This window comes from Anolis carolinensis, chromosome 3, assembly GCF_035594765.1.
Source record: "Anolis carolinensis isolate JA03-04 chromosome 3, rAnoCar3.1.pri, whole genome shotgun sequence".
NCBI lineage: Eukaryota > Metazoa > Chordata > Lepidosauria > Squamata > Dactyloidae > Anolis > Anolis carolinensis.
The window spans coordinates 242,690,370-242,710,534 of NC_085843.1; the positions used below are offsets into that span (position 1 = coordinate 242,690,370).

General features: G+C 39.8%; 1 protein-coding gene across 1 annotated transcript; it reads right to left on the reverse strand.

The window, feature by feature from the left end:
* Positions 1 to 1,221: 1,221 nt before the first annotated feature.
* Positions 1,222 to 7,887, reverse strand: nrros (negative regulator of reactive oxygen species). The gene is made up of 3 exons (XM_008106345.3): positions 7,574 to 7,887; positions 5,353 to 5,464; positions 1,222 to 3,991 (listed from the first exon to the last, which is right to left on the reverse strand). The coding sequence occupies exons 2-3, from the start codon at positions 5,446 to 5,448 to the stop codon at positions 2,036 to 2,038; spliced, it is 2,052 nt and encodes a 683-aa protein (XP_008104552.2). The 5' UTR covers positions 5,449 to 5,464; positions 7,574 to 7,887; the 3' UTR covers positions 1,222 to 2,035.
* Between the last annotated feature and the right edge of the window lie 12,278 nt (positions 7,888 to 20,165).

Below are 20,165 nucleotides of genomic sequence, written 5' to 3' on the forward strand. Positions count from 1 at the left end.
TGTTATAAACTGATGTAAGTTGCTGATGGTTAGTTTCTAAATATCCTTGTATATCTGATCTTAACAAATAAATAGACCTGTGATTTATTTTGTGGCTGTGATGCAAATGTGACTCAGTTGCTAGTTTAATATAAGCTGTCCATCATACTGCATAACAAACACTGAAACAGTAAAGATTAAAAGTGGCTGTTATGTTCCATATTAAAACTCCAAAGATATGATTCTAGAGAAAAATAAAAAACAGTATCTGGTGAGGGGAAAAAAAATAACACATTCTTCAATCTAAGAGTTCCTCAACCAAACACTCATAACAGATGGAGACTCTCCTGACTGATGAAAGGTCTGAAATATTAGTGTAAAGCTTGAATGATCTTAAGGCCACTATCTATCTATCTATCTATCTATCTATCTATCTATCTATCTATCTATCTGTCTCAGTGGTTCTCAACCTGTGGGTCCCCAGGTGTTTTGGCCTACAACTCCCAGAAATCCCAGCCAGTTTACCAGCTGTTAGGATTTCTGGGAGTTGAAGGCCAAAAACATCTAGAGACCCCAGGTTGAGAACCACTGATCTATCTATTATTACAGACATGTTTTCTCCATTCACATATGAAGTAGAAGGTGAGGTAGCTCTACTCCTTTAAAGGATAAACAAAGTATGGGATATTCATACACCTTCAAAGGGGAGAGAGGAGCAGAGTTGCTGTCCAGCATCCCACAGTTCTGGTTTAAATGGAAAGGAACAATATGTTGGGAGAGTAGAACCCCTTCACCCCTGCTACTGGTTAACATGCTGCACTCTGCAAGTACAAAACACTAACCCTATTCAGTAGTTCTTTTTGAGGTTAAGTAAACATGCAGGGAAAGGAATATGCGAGCCCTATCTTCCCCATTGTCACTATTAAGATCCTCCATGCAAGTCAGACCCCGTGAAATTCAATATTCAGAATCCCATGGGAGGAGTCCACACACATAGGAGACTATCTGCTTCATAATTCTCTCTTTTCACATGTGCAAGGCACATGTTGTGAGATGTTGGATACCCCCTTATGTTTTTATTTATTCCCAAGGAATGCAATTGAATAAGGTTACTTCCTGACTTTCTTAGAACACTAGATTCAATTGTGGAAAGCTGCTCAAAAGTATTGTCAAGAAGTTAGTGTGCCAGCTAAGTTAGTATAAAAGAAGAAAGAAAGGCAATGGGCTGTAGCCCATGAAAACTTATACTAAAGTAAATTTATTACACTTAGAGACACCATAGCTCTGTTTGAAATCAATTAAGTCCAACATAATAAGGCAAGAGTAGAGCCCAGATTTTGCTCCCATCTCCACCTGTTACTTTCTGTGCAATCCTGAAAATGCTGAATGCTCATGTTGCCACCTTCATATCTGACTCAGCCTGAACATTTACGTTTAGCTTTGCAACCTATTCCAATATGCATGTCCTTTGGTGTCTCCATATTGCATTATTCCCTATTTTAAATACACAAAGTATACTCTGACTGTTCCTTCATCTTATCAAGTTAGAAATCCATGCAGTAACTAATGACACGGTGACACCCCTCAAATGTGAGCAACTGAAAATATGTGCAACCCAGAAAAATCAGAGAAGCCCACCCTCCCACTTCTATTGTCTTTTTAATGTTTCCATTTAGTGCTTAAACCATATTGATATGGAGGAAGGGAAATGAGCCTTAAAAGAAGAAAACAGCATTTGCTTGCTTAAGAATTCCATGTTTTTGAACAAGAATTCTCGGAATAAGTTTTTCACATTTGTCTTTCATGCCAGGAGTGGACTTTTCTTCCTAATCTGGATCAACTGTCTAGCATCCTTCTGCACATAATTTTTATTAACCATCATCTTTTCCAATTACATTAGGATAATTCTCTATGCTAGTTGGACAGCTTCTTATTGTCACATTATTGTGACATTTTGGAATCACATTTGTGGCTGCAACACCAACAAGTTATTGTACTTTCCCCCATCCTGTTAAACCTGTTCATGAGGCTCAATATCTTATTTCTTCTTGCCAGCTCAATATGAACTAGATCTTCTATACCTGCGTTTTACCATTTGAAGAAGTCTTTCTCTGAAAGTAAGAAAGATGATGCCAAAGGCAACCAGTAGAGCCAAAAAGGTAGGCAGAGTTAGCACCAGATATACTAAAGCCATATCTGCCGTTAGCCACTTGCAGTTTTGGATAACAGATTCGGGTAGATTTACTGCACTGAAGAACCTGGAGGAGTAGTTACAAGTAACTTCACTCATGTCTGCAATGTGTACATGTCCAAGTCTGTGGAGAGTATCCCTCCACCCTAGTTTGCAGCAGTCATAGAGATTCTGGCTGAGGTAGATCACACGCAAACTCTTCCCAAGTTGCTTTTCCATGGCATGCTGAGGTAGGAAACGGAGACGATTTTGCCTAAGGTCCAGAGTGTGTAGCTTTAAACCTGATAAAGATTCAGGAAATATGTCAAGAGAGTTTTCAGATAGATCCAAGTCTACCAAATTCTGAAAAGCAGAAAAATCTATTTTTGCACTTGGAGCAAAGAGGCCAGTCTTCCGGAGAGAGAGTATCTGCAGGAACTTTGCAATATCTTCCAGAGGTCCTAAGCCATTGTGGAGCACCTTGGGATTGCTTGATAGATCTAAGTGTACTAGGGAGGTCCCCTTAAAGGCATGCCTGACCAGTTCCCTCAACTCACACCCAGCCAAGAAGAGATTTCTCAAAGAGCGCATATTACTAATATTTACACAGTTGGGATTTCCAGCATCATGTGAATTACAAATCTCTATTGGGTTATTACTGAGGTCAATTGTAGTGATCTTTGTTGTGTGGGTAAACATTTTAGTAGGCAATCCATGCAATCTATTACTGCGTAGATTAAGACTCCTAAGGCAGGTTAAGCTACCTCTTTGATCCAAGTTCATCTGTAGATCTGAAAGCTGGTTATAGCTAAGATCCAAGTCAATAAGATTCTTCATCCCTTCCTTCTCCCACAGGTTCAGTGTCTTTAAGCAGTTGTGGCTGAGGTTAATGTGTGCAAGCAAAACCATCCCTTCAAAAAACCAGTCTGGAATATACCAGAACTGGTTCCAGCTAATGTCCAGAAAAGTCAGAGAAGAGAGGTTGCCATGCCTTTTTTCCTCCCAAAGTTCATGGGTGGTGATGTTGGTGACATTGCCATCCAGAAACAGCAGTTGGACTGAGTTCTCAGAACGATTATAAAGATTTTCATAGAAGTTCATTTTGTTGTGTGTTAGCAGCAAAGTTTTCAGTTTATTTAGCCTTGGTAAGAATGGGAAGAATAGGAGCTGGTTGTAGGAAAGATCTAGTGTTTCTAGTTCAAAGGCAGCATCATTCTCAGCAGCAAAGAACCACTCAAGGTGATTGTTGCTGACATTTAAAATCTGGAGTTGGATCAAGTCAAATCCCACAATGCACGGGATATAGTTGTAGGCCAGATTAAGCTGCTGCAGCCCTCGCAACCCTTCAAAAGCACCCGCCTCGATCTCAAAAATGTAGTTCTGCTGTAAATCCAGGTGCCACAGGTTAGGCAGGTTCTGGAAATGTCTGTCATCCAGTCTCATGATGGCATTCCCAGCTAGAGACAAAGATTCTAGTGATGGCAAGTGCTGGATCATAGTATCCACCATATCCTCAGTGAGCAGGTTTCCAGAGAGGTCCAGCTTCCTAAGAGCAGACAAAGTCCTTAGAGCTGCTGCTGTCACAGAATAGTTCATGGCAAGGACATTGTTGGTCAAAGATAGATGACTAAGACTCCTAGTCCCAAGGAAGGCCCCTGCTTCAATTATCTCCAGCCCATTGTCACACAGGCTGAGACTTTGCAGGTTTTGATACTGCACTAAAGATTCATTCTTTAGCATCTCTATGTGATTACTATCAAGGAAGAGTTTCTCTGTTCCAGGAGGCAGATCTTCTAAGATGGAGCTTAGACTCTTCCCATTGCAATTCACTGATCTCTCTTCCTGAAGCAAGAAACAGAGATACAAAGATATGTAGATTGGCTGGTTACTAAAAAGGATGCAGCAGTTGAAACAGAATATAGTATCATGGCTAAAACTTTAAAGCTGATAGTGCACCGTCCTTATGGATAAGTGCCAGTTAATTATGTAAAAATATATTTGTGGGATGTCATAGAGCAGGACTGGCTCAGGAATGTGATATTGGCCAAAAACAGTACAGCCCTGCTCTTGCATCATCCTGTGAATAACCTACATGTAAGTATTTCATGAAAAGATTATAAGAGATCCACATTTTTGTGTCTGCAATAAAATGTCGTGGATGATGCTGTTATAAAAACGTAAGAAAAACTGGATTAGATCATACTACATGACCATCTAATCCAACATTTATTTTCCCCAATGGAAAATCAGATGCCAATGTGATTGTCCGAAAGAAGGACACAAGTGCATTAGCTCCCTGCTCATGTTTTTCCAGCAAGTACCATATTTCATCACATAATTGTTGCCAAAATTGGTATTTTAGTACTCCTCACATAATAGTCATATCCTTGATTTAGACAGTCTACCTGTTGTAAACAGTCTAGCATTCCCTTCCACGTGTTTTGCTGCCCTGTCCTAAACTGCTTTACCTACTAACTCACTTGCCCATCTATGTGCTCACCTAACCGCCCACTGGCCAGCTCTTCATATATTCACTCACTTGCCTATCCATCATCTCGTCCATACATTTGCTTGCCCACCCACCTGCCCACTTCTTCATTCACTCACTTGCTCCCCATCCATCTACTGCTTCACTCACCATGGTGGGTGAATAGGTGGGTGAGTGAATGGATGGGTGAGCAGATAGATGGACGAGTAAGTGAGTGCTTGAGTGAGTGAGTGAATGAGTGCAGTGAGTGAGTGGGTGAGCAGACGAATGAATGGATGGGCAAGCAGATGGATGGGCACGTGAGTGAGCGAGTGAAGCAGGGGGTGGGTGGGCAGCTGATGGATGGGCAAGTGAGTGGGTGAGTGAGTGAGTGAGTGAGTGAGTGAGTGAGTGAAGCACCAATCAGTGGGTGGGTAGGTGGATGTTCAGACAGATGGGTGAGCTTATGAGTGAAGCACCCTTTCTGAAAGGGAGCAAGCAAGCAGGTAAAGCTGTTTAGGGCAAAGCTTTGACAGAAATGTAATAAAAAGTATTGGTATATAAAACTGACATAATTTTTTCCCTCACATAATAGTCACACACCCCTTTTTTTGCTCAAAAAAGGGATACAAAGTGTGACTATTATGTGATGAAATACAGTACCTTACTGAATCAATCTGTCTCGTTTTCTAAACTTATACAAAAAGTCAATGTCTAAGGGTTCCAGAACACTCACCAGTTTGCAGAGACGATGATAGGCTGGAGGTTTGATTTCCCATCCTGTGTCTAGGAAAGCTACACACAAGAAGATGTTCAGAACTATCAATGCCATTTCAACAGCCCACCTCCTGCAAAGAGAAGAAAACAGGAAAAATATATTTAAGAAAATATTCCCTGCCTTTTCTTAGTTATATTTTATTGCATTTTATATTACAGAAAGATTTGACCACTCCTGGAAGGTATATATTCCAAGGCCTGCAGGTCATTTCAAACAAATGAATACTTGCTGTCTTATATTTCCTATCTGTCAAAAGAACAGATATTATGTCAAAAGAACTATCATGTCAGACTACACAGAGAAGCCATTGAAATCCACAAGCATGTGGACAACTTCAACAGAAAGGAAGAAACCATGAAAATGAACAAAATCTGGCTACCAGTATTAAAAAACTCAAAAATCAGAACAGTAAATAAAAAGCAATACTCTGAAAACAGAGGATTTCCAGACATGAATCAACCAAGGGCAGTTAACGACTCTAAACAAAGGATGCCCCAGAGGCAGGAAGAAGACAGCAGATAAGCTTTTCAATGCTAATTAAAGTGATTAACTACACAACATTCACACTGACCTCTCTCACCCTAGACTTTCCACAGATATATATTAACCTCTTTGCTTAGTTTTCTCCATACCTCACAACCTCTGAGGATGCCTGCCATAGATGTGGGCGAAACGTCAGGAGAGAATGCTTCTGAAACATGGCCACACAGCCCGAAAGACATACAACAACCCAACAGATATTACCATCATCAAGCTCTGATGGTAATATTTTCACATGCTTTCCCTATGTATGTCATTCTGCTGTACACATTCAGTTTACTAAGTATAGGCAGAACTTAAGCATGCCAAGTTCATTTTTCAAAAATTCCCCAAGATGCTCCAGTCAGAGCCAAGTACAAAAGATATAGAATTAACAAACAGGTTTCTTCTATCTTGAGCCTAACAATTTACTTTTACATTATCAGAAGTGAACTCAATTTAAGAGTCCTTTTATATCAAGTTCCCTCAAATTCTCTCCATCCAGCAGTCTAATTTTATTGGCCACATTTTTATTCAATGGAGAGTCCTGTCAATCTATTGCAAACCACACAGCGATCTACCAGTAGAACCAGAAGCTCATCCACACCACACAATTATAGCACTATTAATTGCCATAGTTCCATCCTATGGAATTATTGGATTAGTGGTTTAGGGAGGGATATTTAGGAGTCTCATAAAGAGCCTTTCCAAACTACAAACCCCAGGACTTCATAAGATGGAACCATAGAGTTTAAAGAGGAATAGAGCACTACAGTTGCATAGTGTGAATAGGCCCGTGATTTTCTTCTGTCCCCGTATGCTTTACACAACATGTTCAAAGTCAACATTTGTTCATTCTGATGTTTAAGTGGGAATTCTTTCTTGGACTATAATATATTATGAATAGCCACTCATATCTATAAAATAGTTTAGTCTGAAGGTAGACAAGTACTGTAATTTGATGAGAGCATTCCCTTCCTGTAGAGATACAAACATATTAAATTTGTCCTGCTGTCACCTTTGATCAAGAACATTTTGCAGAAACTCCCCTGCAAAGCAAAACTAGGACACACACTTCAAACCTCCAGCTCTCATAATATCATTTCAAATATCATCTTGTCTCTAGAAAAAGGCTCCAGAAGAAATTATGTGTGAGACTAATGATTCCTGGTTAGATTAAAATGTGGAAATATTACTTCTTCCCAGAATCCCTTAGCCAACTAAGACACTGAAATGAAGCTGCAAGGAGAATGCTAGTTTAATTGGAGTACTTGTATTTTCTGAAGCTAAGTTTTCCTGAAACCCCTGTTAGCACAACAAAAAGTAAGGTGAGGGCAGTAAAAGAGTAAACCCATCTTTAGGTCCAAATACACTGAAGACACAAGATCCTTTCTGATCTTCAAAGGATCAGGCCTGGTTAGTATTTGTATTAGAGGTTGCCAAAGAATGGCAAGTGCCATAGGTTAAATTTCAGAGGAAAACAACAGCAAACCACCCCTGAATATTAGTTGTATAAGAAATTAAATGCGTTGACATGAATACCTTATGCGGCGTAATTGTTCAGTACTAAACAGCAACAGCCACATGGTTACCTTTACTTCTCCTTTGTTATACCTTCTTAATGCAAAGATTGGAAACACATTTTGGGGTTGTTACTCACCGCGTGGAGTAAAGTGCTCAGCTTTAGGAAAGTCATTCTGCATCAGCACCTGTCTTTGGGTCTTTCAGTATATCTGAAATCAATCAGTTAAATAAGATGAGCTGTTTGCTCTCTCTTAACATCAGATTAATTTAGAACTTGCGGAAGGAACTAACGGAAACAGCCGTCACATGGACTATTGTAGAAGTTGCAAGCTGCATCAGCCTGCCACCCTCCCCCATCCCAGGCTCAGCAGTTGCACGCGCAAAAGTTGCATATGTGCAAGTCACTTGATGATGAGAAAGAGCCCAGAAGGGAAATGAGAGGAAGGAAACCAGGCAGGGTGAATTTGTAACCACTCGCTGAACCAAGGTGAAAGCTCCCTGGTGAGGCTTCATTTGTTTCCTTTCATCCAAACAGCACTCAGAGTCTTGCAGAAGTTTTAAAACTAGCAAATACATGACGGCATAAGGTTTAGTGGCCTACAGTTCATGCCGTAATACGGAAGTGGATTCCAATCTTGGATACTCCATATCTTTAAAAATACATGTCTGTAAAAAACCAATAAGATGGTTGCTTTTCTTGTGGAAGACCAGCTTGGTTACTCTTCCAGAGGTGTTTCCTATTAACGTTAGTCATCAGCTTTGCTTTGAAACAGAGCACTAAGAAATCTGGATGAGAATAAAGTCTGAGAAATTTTATCTGAAGGTCTAAAGTCTGAGGAGAATTTTCAGAACACAATAATATGCCTTAAATCACACAAATGTATTAGGATGCTGTGATCTGAATATGGCATGCATTTGGGCTAGCTAAGATCTTTTCAACAATTTTTTTTTTAAAAAAAACAACAACTATCCATCATAGGACTTTTCTTTCCCCCTTTTTTCTAACCACATTAGTGTTTGTTTATATTCATCCAATTCATTTGAAAGTATTGTATCCTATTCTTTTTAAAATTATTATTTTAAGTTTTAAGAAATATGCAGTGGAATAAATGAAATAATGCAGCAATATAATAAAGCAAGTTAGAACCTCACTGCAATTTTACATTAACCTGGTTGTCATATTTTTCTATACAGGAAGAACTGTATGTAACAGATAGTTAAGAAGTAATCATCAAGTAGTTTATGTGGGCTCATTAAAACTGACTATTTATGCGGATATATACTGTGTTTCTGACTTTAATTAAAAAAAAACCTTTAAAAGGAACCCTTTTTGGTTTATTTCAGAGCATCTTGCTTGTGATATACCGTGTTTCCCCGAAAATAAGACAGTGTCTTATATTAATTTTTGCTCCCAAAGATGCTCTAGGTCTTATTTTCAGGGGATGTCTTATTTTTCCATGAAGAAGAATTCACATTTATTGTTGAACCAAAAAAATGAACATTTATTATATACTGTACAGTAGTTGTCATCACAAACCAGCATAACCAGACAAACTGTGAATCCTATCAAGAATTTCTTGTTACTACTGTTTCCATGTACAATACTCTATGGTACGTACATTTACGGATCCTTCATGCTCTGGAGTTCTGTTTGGCAGGCGCTGGGCATGCTTCCAAACAAAACCTTTGCTAGGTCTTACTTTTGGGGGAGGACTTATATTTAGCAATTCAGCAAAACTTCTACTAGGTCTTATTTTCTGAGGATGTCTTATTTTAGGGGAAACAGGGTAGGCTGTGCTCTGTCCAAACCCCTCAAATGTGTTTTCAGGTTGTTGGAAACCTCACATGGCCTTCTTCATTTCCTCCTCTAGGGCCCTTAGTGGTATTGTTAGATACTATGCAAACACGCTCTCTCAGTGTCAGTGGAAGACAAAGACACACTCGCTCTGAAGAAATAAGAATGACAAACTCAAGTCTGTCAAGAAAATTCCATGATAGGTTTTCCTTAAGGTTGCCATAGGTGAGAAATGACATGGGAGACACACAACAACAAACAAATGCATACAAAAGGGTTGCTATGAGTTTTCTGGGCTGTATGGCCATGTTCCAGAAGCATTCTTCTTGACATTTTGCCTCCATCTATGGCAGGCATCCTCAGAGGTTGTGGGATCTGTTGGAAAGTAGGCAAGTGGAGTTTATTTATCTATGGAATGTCCAGAGTGGGAGAAAGAACTCTTGTCTGTTTGAGGCAAGTGTGAATGTTGCAATTGGCCACCTTGATTAGCATTGAATAGCTTTGCAGCTTCAAAGTCTGGCTGCTAAATGCAAACAAAATCCCAGGGGGAAAGTCAGCCACTCTGTATGCCCCCAAAGAAAGTAAAATCAAGGCAGTTGTAGCCCCGGAGCAATTTTTAAAAAAGTGCTTCCTTTCTGCACAAAAATCTGGACTTTGTTTTCAACTCTACAAGTTCAATGATGCTAATGGCCTAGAGAGGTGCTTGGGGTTTCGTTCTCTGGATATCTTCAAAAGAGGCTGGACAGCTACTTGAAGGGGATGTTTTAGCTGGATATCCCACACTGAATAGGGGGTTGGACTCAGTGGCCCATTAGACCCCTTCCAGCTCTAATTCTATGAGTTTCAGAAGATGCCCCAAATAGAAAATGCATGTTTTTCTAAAACATAATGCAAAGTTGTGACGCATTGGGAGTTTCCCAAAGATTATACAAAATAGCTTTGTGGACAACATGTGACTCAAAGACCACAGTTTGGCTACTCCTGGTACAAGCCTGAATATCATTCATCTTCAATATGTATAGGAGAAGCTGAAAGATGTCATCTACCATTGTCAGATTTTATTAAAAACTAGCTGTACCTGGCCATATGTTGCTGTGGTCCAGTCTGGATAAATGGAAAAGAAAGAAAGAGAAAGAGCTGGTTTCTAATATGTAATGTAATTTCATAATGCTTGTGGGTATACAATAGTTTTTGTTGTTCCATTGTCTGTGCAGATATAGAGATTGTCTGGTTTGCCTACTCTAGAATATGCAACATATAATTGTCCATGTGAGAAGCAATCCCTGTGTAGATCTAAACCACACCATTCTAAAGACTGGGCCTGAGCGTAAATTATGTAGCATAGCGTGTGTTGCTTTGACGTCCAGCAGATGGTGGTGTTTTTCCAAAAAACGTATTTTACCTGTCACAGGTGTGACATCTATATAATACTAGGTATGTGAAAACATAAAAACATGTGCCTGTTCAATTGCTACATTGTGTCAAAAATTCAAAGCAATCGGTGAAGTATTTCAGGATATTTGAGGTTCTAAACAAAGGCCTTATGAATGACTCCTCATAGCAAGTGTCGCTAACATCCCTTTACATGCCTTATACAAATAAATATGCTATAGGGTCTTTTCAGGCATCAGCATTACATTAACAATCTTGATTCAAACATCTGTATTTATTATTTCTTTTTTTACAATTATTGGAAATTCCACATGGGCTTGTTCCTCTTGAATTTTCAAATTAAGTTGACTATTGCAATTTGTGTTTTAAAAAGAATCAAACAGGAAGCAAAAGGAAAAAATACTGAGCAAAATGAAGACATATGGGTCTTTCCATTATTTGCATGAAATATATCATAGTAGGGACCAAAGGATTTGGCTTAACATTTTGATTACATTAATGCTCTTGGGAAGAGAACCAGAGAGTTGGAAGGGACAATAAGGGCCATCTAGTCCAACCACCTGCCATGCAGAAATATACAGTTAGAGCATTCCAGCCTCTGTTTAAGGACTTCTAAAGACTAATCTTTGAGATGGTCCATTCCACAACTGAATAGTTTTCACAATATAGATGTTCCTCCTAATGTTTAGGTGGAATCTTCTAGTCTTCTAGTTCATGTTCTAGTCTTTGGAGCAACAGAAAGCAAAATGTCTCCATTTTCTCTATGATGTTTCTTTAGATATTTTAAGATAGCTATCATGTCACCTCAAAGGACCTGTGTACATTAACAAAAAAACCCAAAAAACAACCATACTCAATTCGTATTGACTATTGTGATGATTTGTATTCCAACCAGTTTTTTCATCCTTAAACCACTTAAAAAACAATTTTATTTTATCCTTTAATGAGTTATGCATCAAATATTTTGTTTTGATGTGATATGCATATGAGTAGGGATGCAACATAGTTATGGAGGGGTTGCCTGCTTGTCTGTAACACACACTTGTGAAAGTACGTTTATATGTCTTTGAGCATCACAAGTTTGTCTTTTACTAACTAGTTATTTTTTGTTATGCTTTTAGGTGGCAAATAATGTTATTTGGCATTTGCCACTTGGCCCCCAGTTTTGTTTTTATGCATTTCTTCGCTAAACTACTTTTTTGAGCTTCATTTGTCTATGAAATGAGTACTATGACAGAGAAACGTCTGCGCTGTATTTGGCTTCTTGGGGCTGTTACTTTTTTGTTTTTTTCTTCTCCAGTTTCCTTTCTGGGAAATGGGAGTTTTGTGGCTAGCCATGTCCACCATGGGAACCAATGCCATTATGTGAACAGACTAGCTCCTATCTATTCTTTAAGTTTTTTGACAAAATGCTCTTAACATTCCAAATATGCCCAACATCTGTAAAAGATTGAGGCTTTTACAGAAAATTACGTAGGCTTTTACAGAAGATTCTGTACATGGACAAAGTCATCCATTCAGATGAAAACTAGCCTAGAACTTTGCTCTCTATCATATTGTAGGAAGGGAGTACAGTTCAGCAACATATATACTGTGAATACCGTACATAGTTTGACTTTAAGGATTGTGGACAAGGAAGGAGACAAACAGTAATTCAACCTCCTTTAGCAATTACTACATAAATTTCTAGTACCAGTAAACTTTACACAATCCAGGTGCTTAAATCATCTGGAAGCATACCCCCTGAACTGCCTAGCAGTGGTTTTCTCAACCGTTCTCTTCAACCACTTTTTCCATTGTGTTTGGAAAGGGAAGTAAAACGAAAAGAGGGTATGTGTGTGCATTTCACTCGGACCCAGAATGGCCAGCTATAACATAGGACACATCTGTTCAACCAAAGGGGTCTTTTTATATATCTCCTTTCTATATATAATTGTAAATCTAGTGATCTAAGTAGGGAAAAACAGCAGTTTGCATCTGCATCTGATTCACCCCCCTTACTCCTACACTTGAGTAAATTATCTCTGCTAAGGTTAGCAGATGTGAAAATATACCAATAGCCCAACAGATCCAGCTGTGTTCCAGAAAAGCCACGTTCTCTACCCAAGGTGGCCAATTGTGTATTTAGGTACAGGTGCTCTCCCTCCAGATATTTTAGACTTCGACCGCAATCATCCTGAGCCTTTTGTCATAAGTTATGGAGATTGTAATTCAATGGAGGGGGGAAACTATTCCAAATCTGGAGTATGCAAGATGAATCAAGTTGCTGCCTTTTCACACACACCAATAGGAAAGAAAATTAGCAAAAAATGTAAAATTCTTAGGATTGGCAATGATGTCAGAAATTCAAAGTTTTTCAAGTATCCGCAGATACCAAGGGATGCCTGGCAAGCTTCGTTAACTGTGAATGTTTCGAGTTAGGAATCAGGAATCTCACCAAGCTGAAGATGAAAGACAGAAGCATTTATTCAATCTGTGCAGAAGGGACACTTGAACAGCAGCAAAATATAAAAAATAAGAAAATAAAAAATAAAAATATAAGAATATAAAATATATAAAAATAAAAATAATATAAAAATATAAAAATAATATAAAAATATAAAAGATGACATTCATATGATGTTTCAATATAGGTTCTTTAGAGAGAAAGACGGGTGAACGGAGAGGGGCCTCGCTGGGGCTGCATGCAGGGTATGAAAGATTATTTGCCTTACTTGTTTTAATTCACTCCTCTGTGCTCATTCACACATTCACATAAGAGAAAAAGGAAAAAGAAAAGAAATAAAGATACTTTGTATAATAGGGAGTCTGGAAACGGAGGTGAGTGATACATTGTAGCAATCTGTAGCTTGGTCAGGTTGTGAGTGAGTGGAGCCATGAGTTCCAGATGAGTACGGATGCGGACCGGCTTAGGCTGAACAGTTGATCCTGGGTGTGTGCACATGTGGAGGGTTGGGTGCTATGGAGTTGGGGTTGCAGCTGGTCCTGGGAGACTCGAGGGAGGCTGTATGGACAGTGGCCATTGTGATTCATTTGACCTTCCATCCTATGGGAACTATAACTTCTTTGGAGGTAGAACTATACCTCTCTTTTATTAGGGGTGAGGGTGTTCAATAACAACAACTAGCTTATTTATTAAGTTGAAGGGTCCCTACAACTGCTTTAACCTTTAAAACTCTTTTCAAAACTGGAAGTGGATTTCTTTCCTTTTTTAAAAAAAGTTTTTGCATGGGGGATGCTCATGTTTTCCAGATTCCTGGAACTTGTTCCCAGGTCCCTTGGAGAGTGACCTCCTCTGTTCAAAAGCTTCTATTTTCTATTTCCTAAGAAACTGTGTGTTTAAGGCTGGAGATTGTTCTGAGTAAAATGGAGACCAATTGCTTTTTGAGTCTCTTCCTTCTTCTTAGGAACTCTTGGGAGAGTCCCAGATGGAACTTGAAACCATCTTTAGATACATAAAGCACAATTTAAAAGGCTGCAGACTCCTACCATTGTTTCAACTGTAAATAAATTTAGATTTTAAATAAGTTGAATCCCCCCCTAGACCAGGCATGTATAACATTCTACTCATTTTTCAACAACAGAAGCTCACCAGGCGGTCAAGAAGAAAAAGTGATGCCGGGAACATATACAGCTACACCCTGCCATAAAATTGACAGCATAGAGCATTGTAACATACAATCTAGTACCAGTGTTCTGCTTTTAGAGTGTTCTGCTGTTTTATTGGACACCTTTGACAGGATCAACTAATAATGGTATGACCCACCCATGGATTTTGGTTTTTGTTTTATTTCTATGGATCAACGTGGACTCTTTCTTTTTTGATGCTCTCTTATAATTAATTCTTAACTGCTTGAAATTTGGAAAATTGAATGCAGAATGTGTGTATGTATATATGTTAAACTAATACATTGATTATCCTTATTTTGCATTAATGTTTACTCTAAAGTGCAATCAGGATGTTTTACCTTGATTTTCTTACCTTGCAACAAACATCGCATTTATTTAAAAAGAGGGAAAGCAGTGACAGACAGTGTATGCAAAAAGAGGGATTATTTGTGGTGTTATTTCAGTTCCACTCATGTTCAGGCTGCCATTCTCAAAATAACTAAGTCATATTGAAGTCATCATTCAGCACACATTCTAACCAGAGCTTGGAAGCAACAATGTACAAAAATATAATAATCTGCAATAAGGGTTTTTAAAAAGCAATGTTCTAATGAAATTACATTTCAGAGTTGTTTTCATGAGTGGGAATTGCACTGTTCCCAGAGAGAGCAAGTAACATTTTGCAGTGACTTTTAAAGAGCATTTCAAAACATTCTACTGAAAATGTCCATGTTTTATGCCATTTTTTCACCAATTCTATGATTTTCTCATTTCTCAGAAATGTAGTAAAGAGAGAAACAAGTAAGGGAGCAAGTAACACACTCCCGAGGAGTGTAAGAAATAACTGCAACAAGTCATTCTAAAACAATAAGTAACTGGGACAAAATATATATTTTAAAGTGTTTTTTCAAACTCTAATTCTCATGTTAATCATGAAAGGGAGTGCACAGTCCATGAAATTTTTAGTTGGAACTTGGAACTGTTTTTATATATATATATATATATATATATATATATATATATATATATATATATATATGTTGTAATCACTATGCTTTTGAAATGTAATACCAAATAATCTCAAAGTTAGTCTAAGTAACATCCAAAGCAATTTATTTCTTAAGCTTTCTTTTGGTCTTAAGTAAACTGCTGTCCTCTGCTGTTAGAAAAATAAATGGTTCTCCTCCTTCCTTAATTCAGAGCTGGAACACACTAAACTTTTAGACAGAGACCTTGCCTGCAAGGATTGTTTGTTGAGCAATCATCCCTGAATTCAAACATATGGCCTCTGTGCTCATAGAGCCTTCTTCTGAACCTTCTCATTTAGAAACATTTGGTCTTTCCCTAAAGTGCATTCTTGGTTGAGCCATTACTCTATTCAGTGCAGTCCAAGGCAACAGCTATTGAGGAAAACAGCATGTACTAATGTGCTGATGCAGAAAAGCTGATTAATATAGTGGTAATCTTTTGAAGAACAACTGTTTGTCATACTAAACCATAACCGATTGAGAAGACCTTTAACAATGTTCAGATAAGCCATCAGTTGTTTGCTGGATGACGTCAAGAACAACCACATGTTGCTATACAGGAAAATCACAAATTCCATCACCCTATTGATGAACCTCTGTCAATACCACCATACATTTCATAAATGCTATGACTAAGTTAAAGAATAACACTTGAAGCTGAAACAGTTAATGACCCAATACAAGTTAAAGAAATCAAGTTCTAGGGAGAATGCATGCTAATGATACCTGGAATTAGTCTTCTTTACTAAGAGGATGTTGGCTGGTGTGATCATGTGAAACTGGACAGATATAATGAATTCACTTACACTTCTTAAATACAGAATGGGTTGTCAGCTACCGTCCTTGGCGAACAACAGGTACCTTGAATCAAACTCTCTGAAGGTGGGAAATATCTCACTGCAGCTGTGAAAAGAAGCTCATTGATGCTGTCCAACCGAAGTTGTAATGATATTTTACTGCAATATTTATATATTCTATTTCTTGTTTTACTATGTTTTCCTGATCCATGTTTCTCACATTCCATATTCCAATGTGTTATACCACTTTCCTTTCACCTGAGAACATGGACTGATGTAGTAATTTCAGCTAGAGAAGTCCGTGCCTGGTGAGCCTTCGCTAAACCAGATCAGTCAGGACAGAGTACAGGGGCTCCAGGTTGAAGATAATGCTAGAGGTTTGTTACAATTCGGCCAAATACAATGCAAGTACAAGCAATATGTTTAAAAAGGTACAAGCACAAATTCATAGAAAAATATATGACATTTTTACATAATTCTGACAGCTATTCAGACTTTCCGCTCCCTCTCCTGATTGGCTGAGAAGAAAGACAGGCTAGGATCCATGCTGGGATTGCCCAGGGGTTCCTCTGACATCACAACCTGCAGGAGGAGATTCATGTGGTGAGAAGAAAGATGGCCAGTGGCTGGTCAGCTTGAAGGACCAATACACTGCAGGGCCACCTCCTGGGAGGACGCAACCCTGGAGGAAATGGTGATGTGGATATGAGATTTTTTTTATTAACTCAAGTATCCAGTTCTATGTGAGACAAAGGATGCAAGACACAAAAGGCAAAAGTGGCAGATTTCAGCAATCAGAGGCTTGGCTGCCCATTCAGAGAGTTAACAAATTAATGTTTACTGAGCCTGCTCTTCCGCAGGAGCAGCATACTTTCAGCCTCAAGTTGAGTGAATAAACATCCTGAGCTCATCCTGGTGACAAAGAGGATCATCTGTCTGCATATATACACAAAGGTTTTGATATTTATCTGGCTCGGGAAATAGCTGGCTGTGATCTCCTTTCCCAAGGGATTATGCAAACTGAGGGCACAAAGAGGTAGCTGCCTTCTAGATACATTTGATACATTCGTTGATACTGTTTATACATTTTATACTTTTAGGAATCGACACAGTAGATAAAAGATACAAGTTACATATAAGTCATCAAGTTGAACATTTATTAAAGGGTCCTCTGATAAAGTTTGCAGGGTACAGCTACTGCTAGGTCTATCCCAGAGCTTCTAGCTGTTTCAACATTTTGCCACTTTGGAGCTGTGGAAAATGTTAAAAAATAAAGAAAAATCATATAGCTTGCTTGAAGTCTTCATTGTCTTTATTCTTTTGGGGAGGGGTGCCATGGCTTGATAACATATGTCCCCTTTGGGATTGAGTCCAGTTGTGTCATTAACCACAGTGCTATTCATAATTGTCCTCTTTTATACCTTGTAACTCATTGAGTGACTTCCAACCTGAGAGGGTCATCTATTTCACTTCATTTTGGATTGTTTCACATGTTAAAACATATTCAAAGAAAGTGTACTGTGCCTCCTGTGCAGTACAGACAAATGTTAACTATGATACCACTGCCATTGTTTTTATAGATCTTCTATCAGTGTCATCTCCTACCACCTAATAATCTGTTTAGCAGTCATGGCTTCTTAGCAGAAGCCCATCTTCCATGGGAGACTATTAAATGCACTGCTACCATCAGTCTAACCTCTTGCCTTACAGGCACACACAATCCCATAATCTTGGAACAGTAGTGGCATGGTGATAGTATGATATTACACCATATCACATGGAAGTACCATGTTACAGCAATTATAGTAGGCCCTAGATATAATATGAAGTCCACATGGACAACAAGTTGTACATGAGTCAACAATGTGATGCGGCAGCTAAAAAAGCCAATGGGATTTTGGCCTGCATCAATAGGAGTATAGCTCCTAGATCCAGGGAAGTCATGCTACCCCTCTATTCTGTCTTGGTCAGACCACACCTGGAATACTGTGTCCAATTCTGGGCACCACAGCTGAAGGGAGTTGTTGACAAGCTGGAAAGTGTCCAGAGGAAGGCAACTAAAATGATTAAGGGTCTGGAGAACAAGCCCTATGAGGAGCAGCTTAAAGAGCTGGGCACCTTTAGCCTGCAGAAGAGAAGGATGAGAGAAGACATGATAGTCATGTACAAATATGTGAGAGGAAGTCATAGGGAGGAGGGAGCAAGCTTGTATTCTGCTGCCCTGGAGACTAGGACATGGAACAATGGCTTCAAACTACAGGAAAGGAGATTCCACCTGAACATCAGGAAGAACTTCCTCACTGTGAGAGCTGTTCAGAAGTGGAACTCTCTGCCCTGGACTGTTGTGGAGGCTCCTTCTTTGAAGGCTTTTAAGCAGAGGCTGGCCATCTGTCGGGGGTGTTCTGAATGCGATTACCTGCTTCTTGGGGTTGGACTGGACGGCCCATGAGGTCTCTTCCAACTCTATTACTCTATGATTCGATTGTCCAACCCATATGAGAGGGCACTCCCTGGTGCAGGCTGCCATGTGCCAACTACATACACGTGGCACAAACAGCAGGGTGTCCCTAAATCCAGTATATTATTTTGCAACAAGTCCGTTCTTCAAAACCGAATGTGTGGATTGCTAAGGATAGACATTTCTGTGTGTATGTGTAGTGATTTAGCTAGAACCATGGTCAGAGAGTCTGTGCCCAGTGAGTGAAAGTGAAACCAGATAGGCTGGGACAGAACAAACTCACCAGGTTAAAGACAAGCCACAGAGGTTTACAGTAGAACCCCGGTAGTCCGAGTTAAACGGGCGGACCTCAACTCGGTCAACCGGATAAGTCGGATTACCAGGCGGGACGCAGACTGGATCGGGAGGCGCTGCAAACGCCTCCCGATCCAGTCCTCGTCCCCATGGAGAGGCCTCCCCTCGGTTGGGAGCACCAGCGCAATGAAAAGGCTCTCCCTCCCTTTGGCGGAGGCCTGGAGCCAGGGAAGTGACTCCCGCTTCCCTGGCTCCAAGCCTTCGCCAAAGGAAGAAAGCCCCTTCATTCAGTGGGTGGGTGAACAGGGAGGGCCGCAAAAGCCCTCCCCGTTCCCCCACCCGCCCGCCCGCCCGTGCCTCGGCTCCCCGCCTCCAGGGCAGCAACACCGGTGCCGGGCGTGGCGAAGGAGTCGGACGTGCATGTTGCTAGGTAGATAGCAAGCTACCTAGCAACACGCATGGGGCGCTCGCCCCTTGGGATGTGCCCCCTGTGTGTTGCTAGGTAGCTTACTATCTACCTAGCAACACGCAGGGGCCACCTCCCAAGGGGCGAGCGCCCCGTGCATGTTGCTAGGTAGCTTGCTATCTACCTAGCAACACGCACGCCAGCGAGCACCTGCTTGGATTGCACGGAGGCTCGAACGAGCGGGGCTCGAACGAGCGGGGTTTTACTGTATTACAATTTCCTGCTTCTTGGCAGGGAGTTGGACTGGATGGCCCTTGAGATCTCTTCCAACTCTGATTCTATGAAAGGTGCAATTGTAACTGCCTCATACTTTAATAATTGCATCAGAACAAGGATTGCGTTAAAATTAAACACTACAAGAACTTTCATTCAACAAACAATTGTCATTGCTGTTACATATGCAATAGCAACTTTTACTTGCACCCAGTCCTTCGTACTCTCAACAGATGTTCTCTTTAGGGATTCTCCCAATCCACTCTCCACCGCTAGTAGATGGTATTCAAACTGCTGTTCAAAAGCAACTCATTTCAGATGCAACAAGAACATCGGTTTTGTTTTTGATTCAAAGCCCATACCATTGTCAGGATCCTTGTGCTTCAAAAATTTGTGTACAGTTCTGGAGGATCTTCTTTTCTAGACGGATTCCTAAGATACTATATTAACCTATGTGAACACGTCAGACATGCAAGTACAATTATGTCCAGTTGCACATAAGACATAATATAGATAGCTGCAACTAACAGTGGTTGTTTTCTGAATTAAGCAAACTAGGGCTTGATTCTGTGTAATACGTGAAATGTCCATTGCTGCTTTCACGCCACTTTTTACTTATAGTAACCTTAAGGAGAATCCATCAAACTTTTTTTTAGTAATATTTGTTCAGATGGAG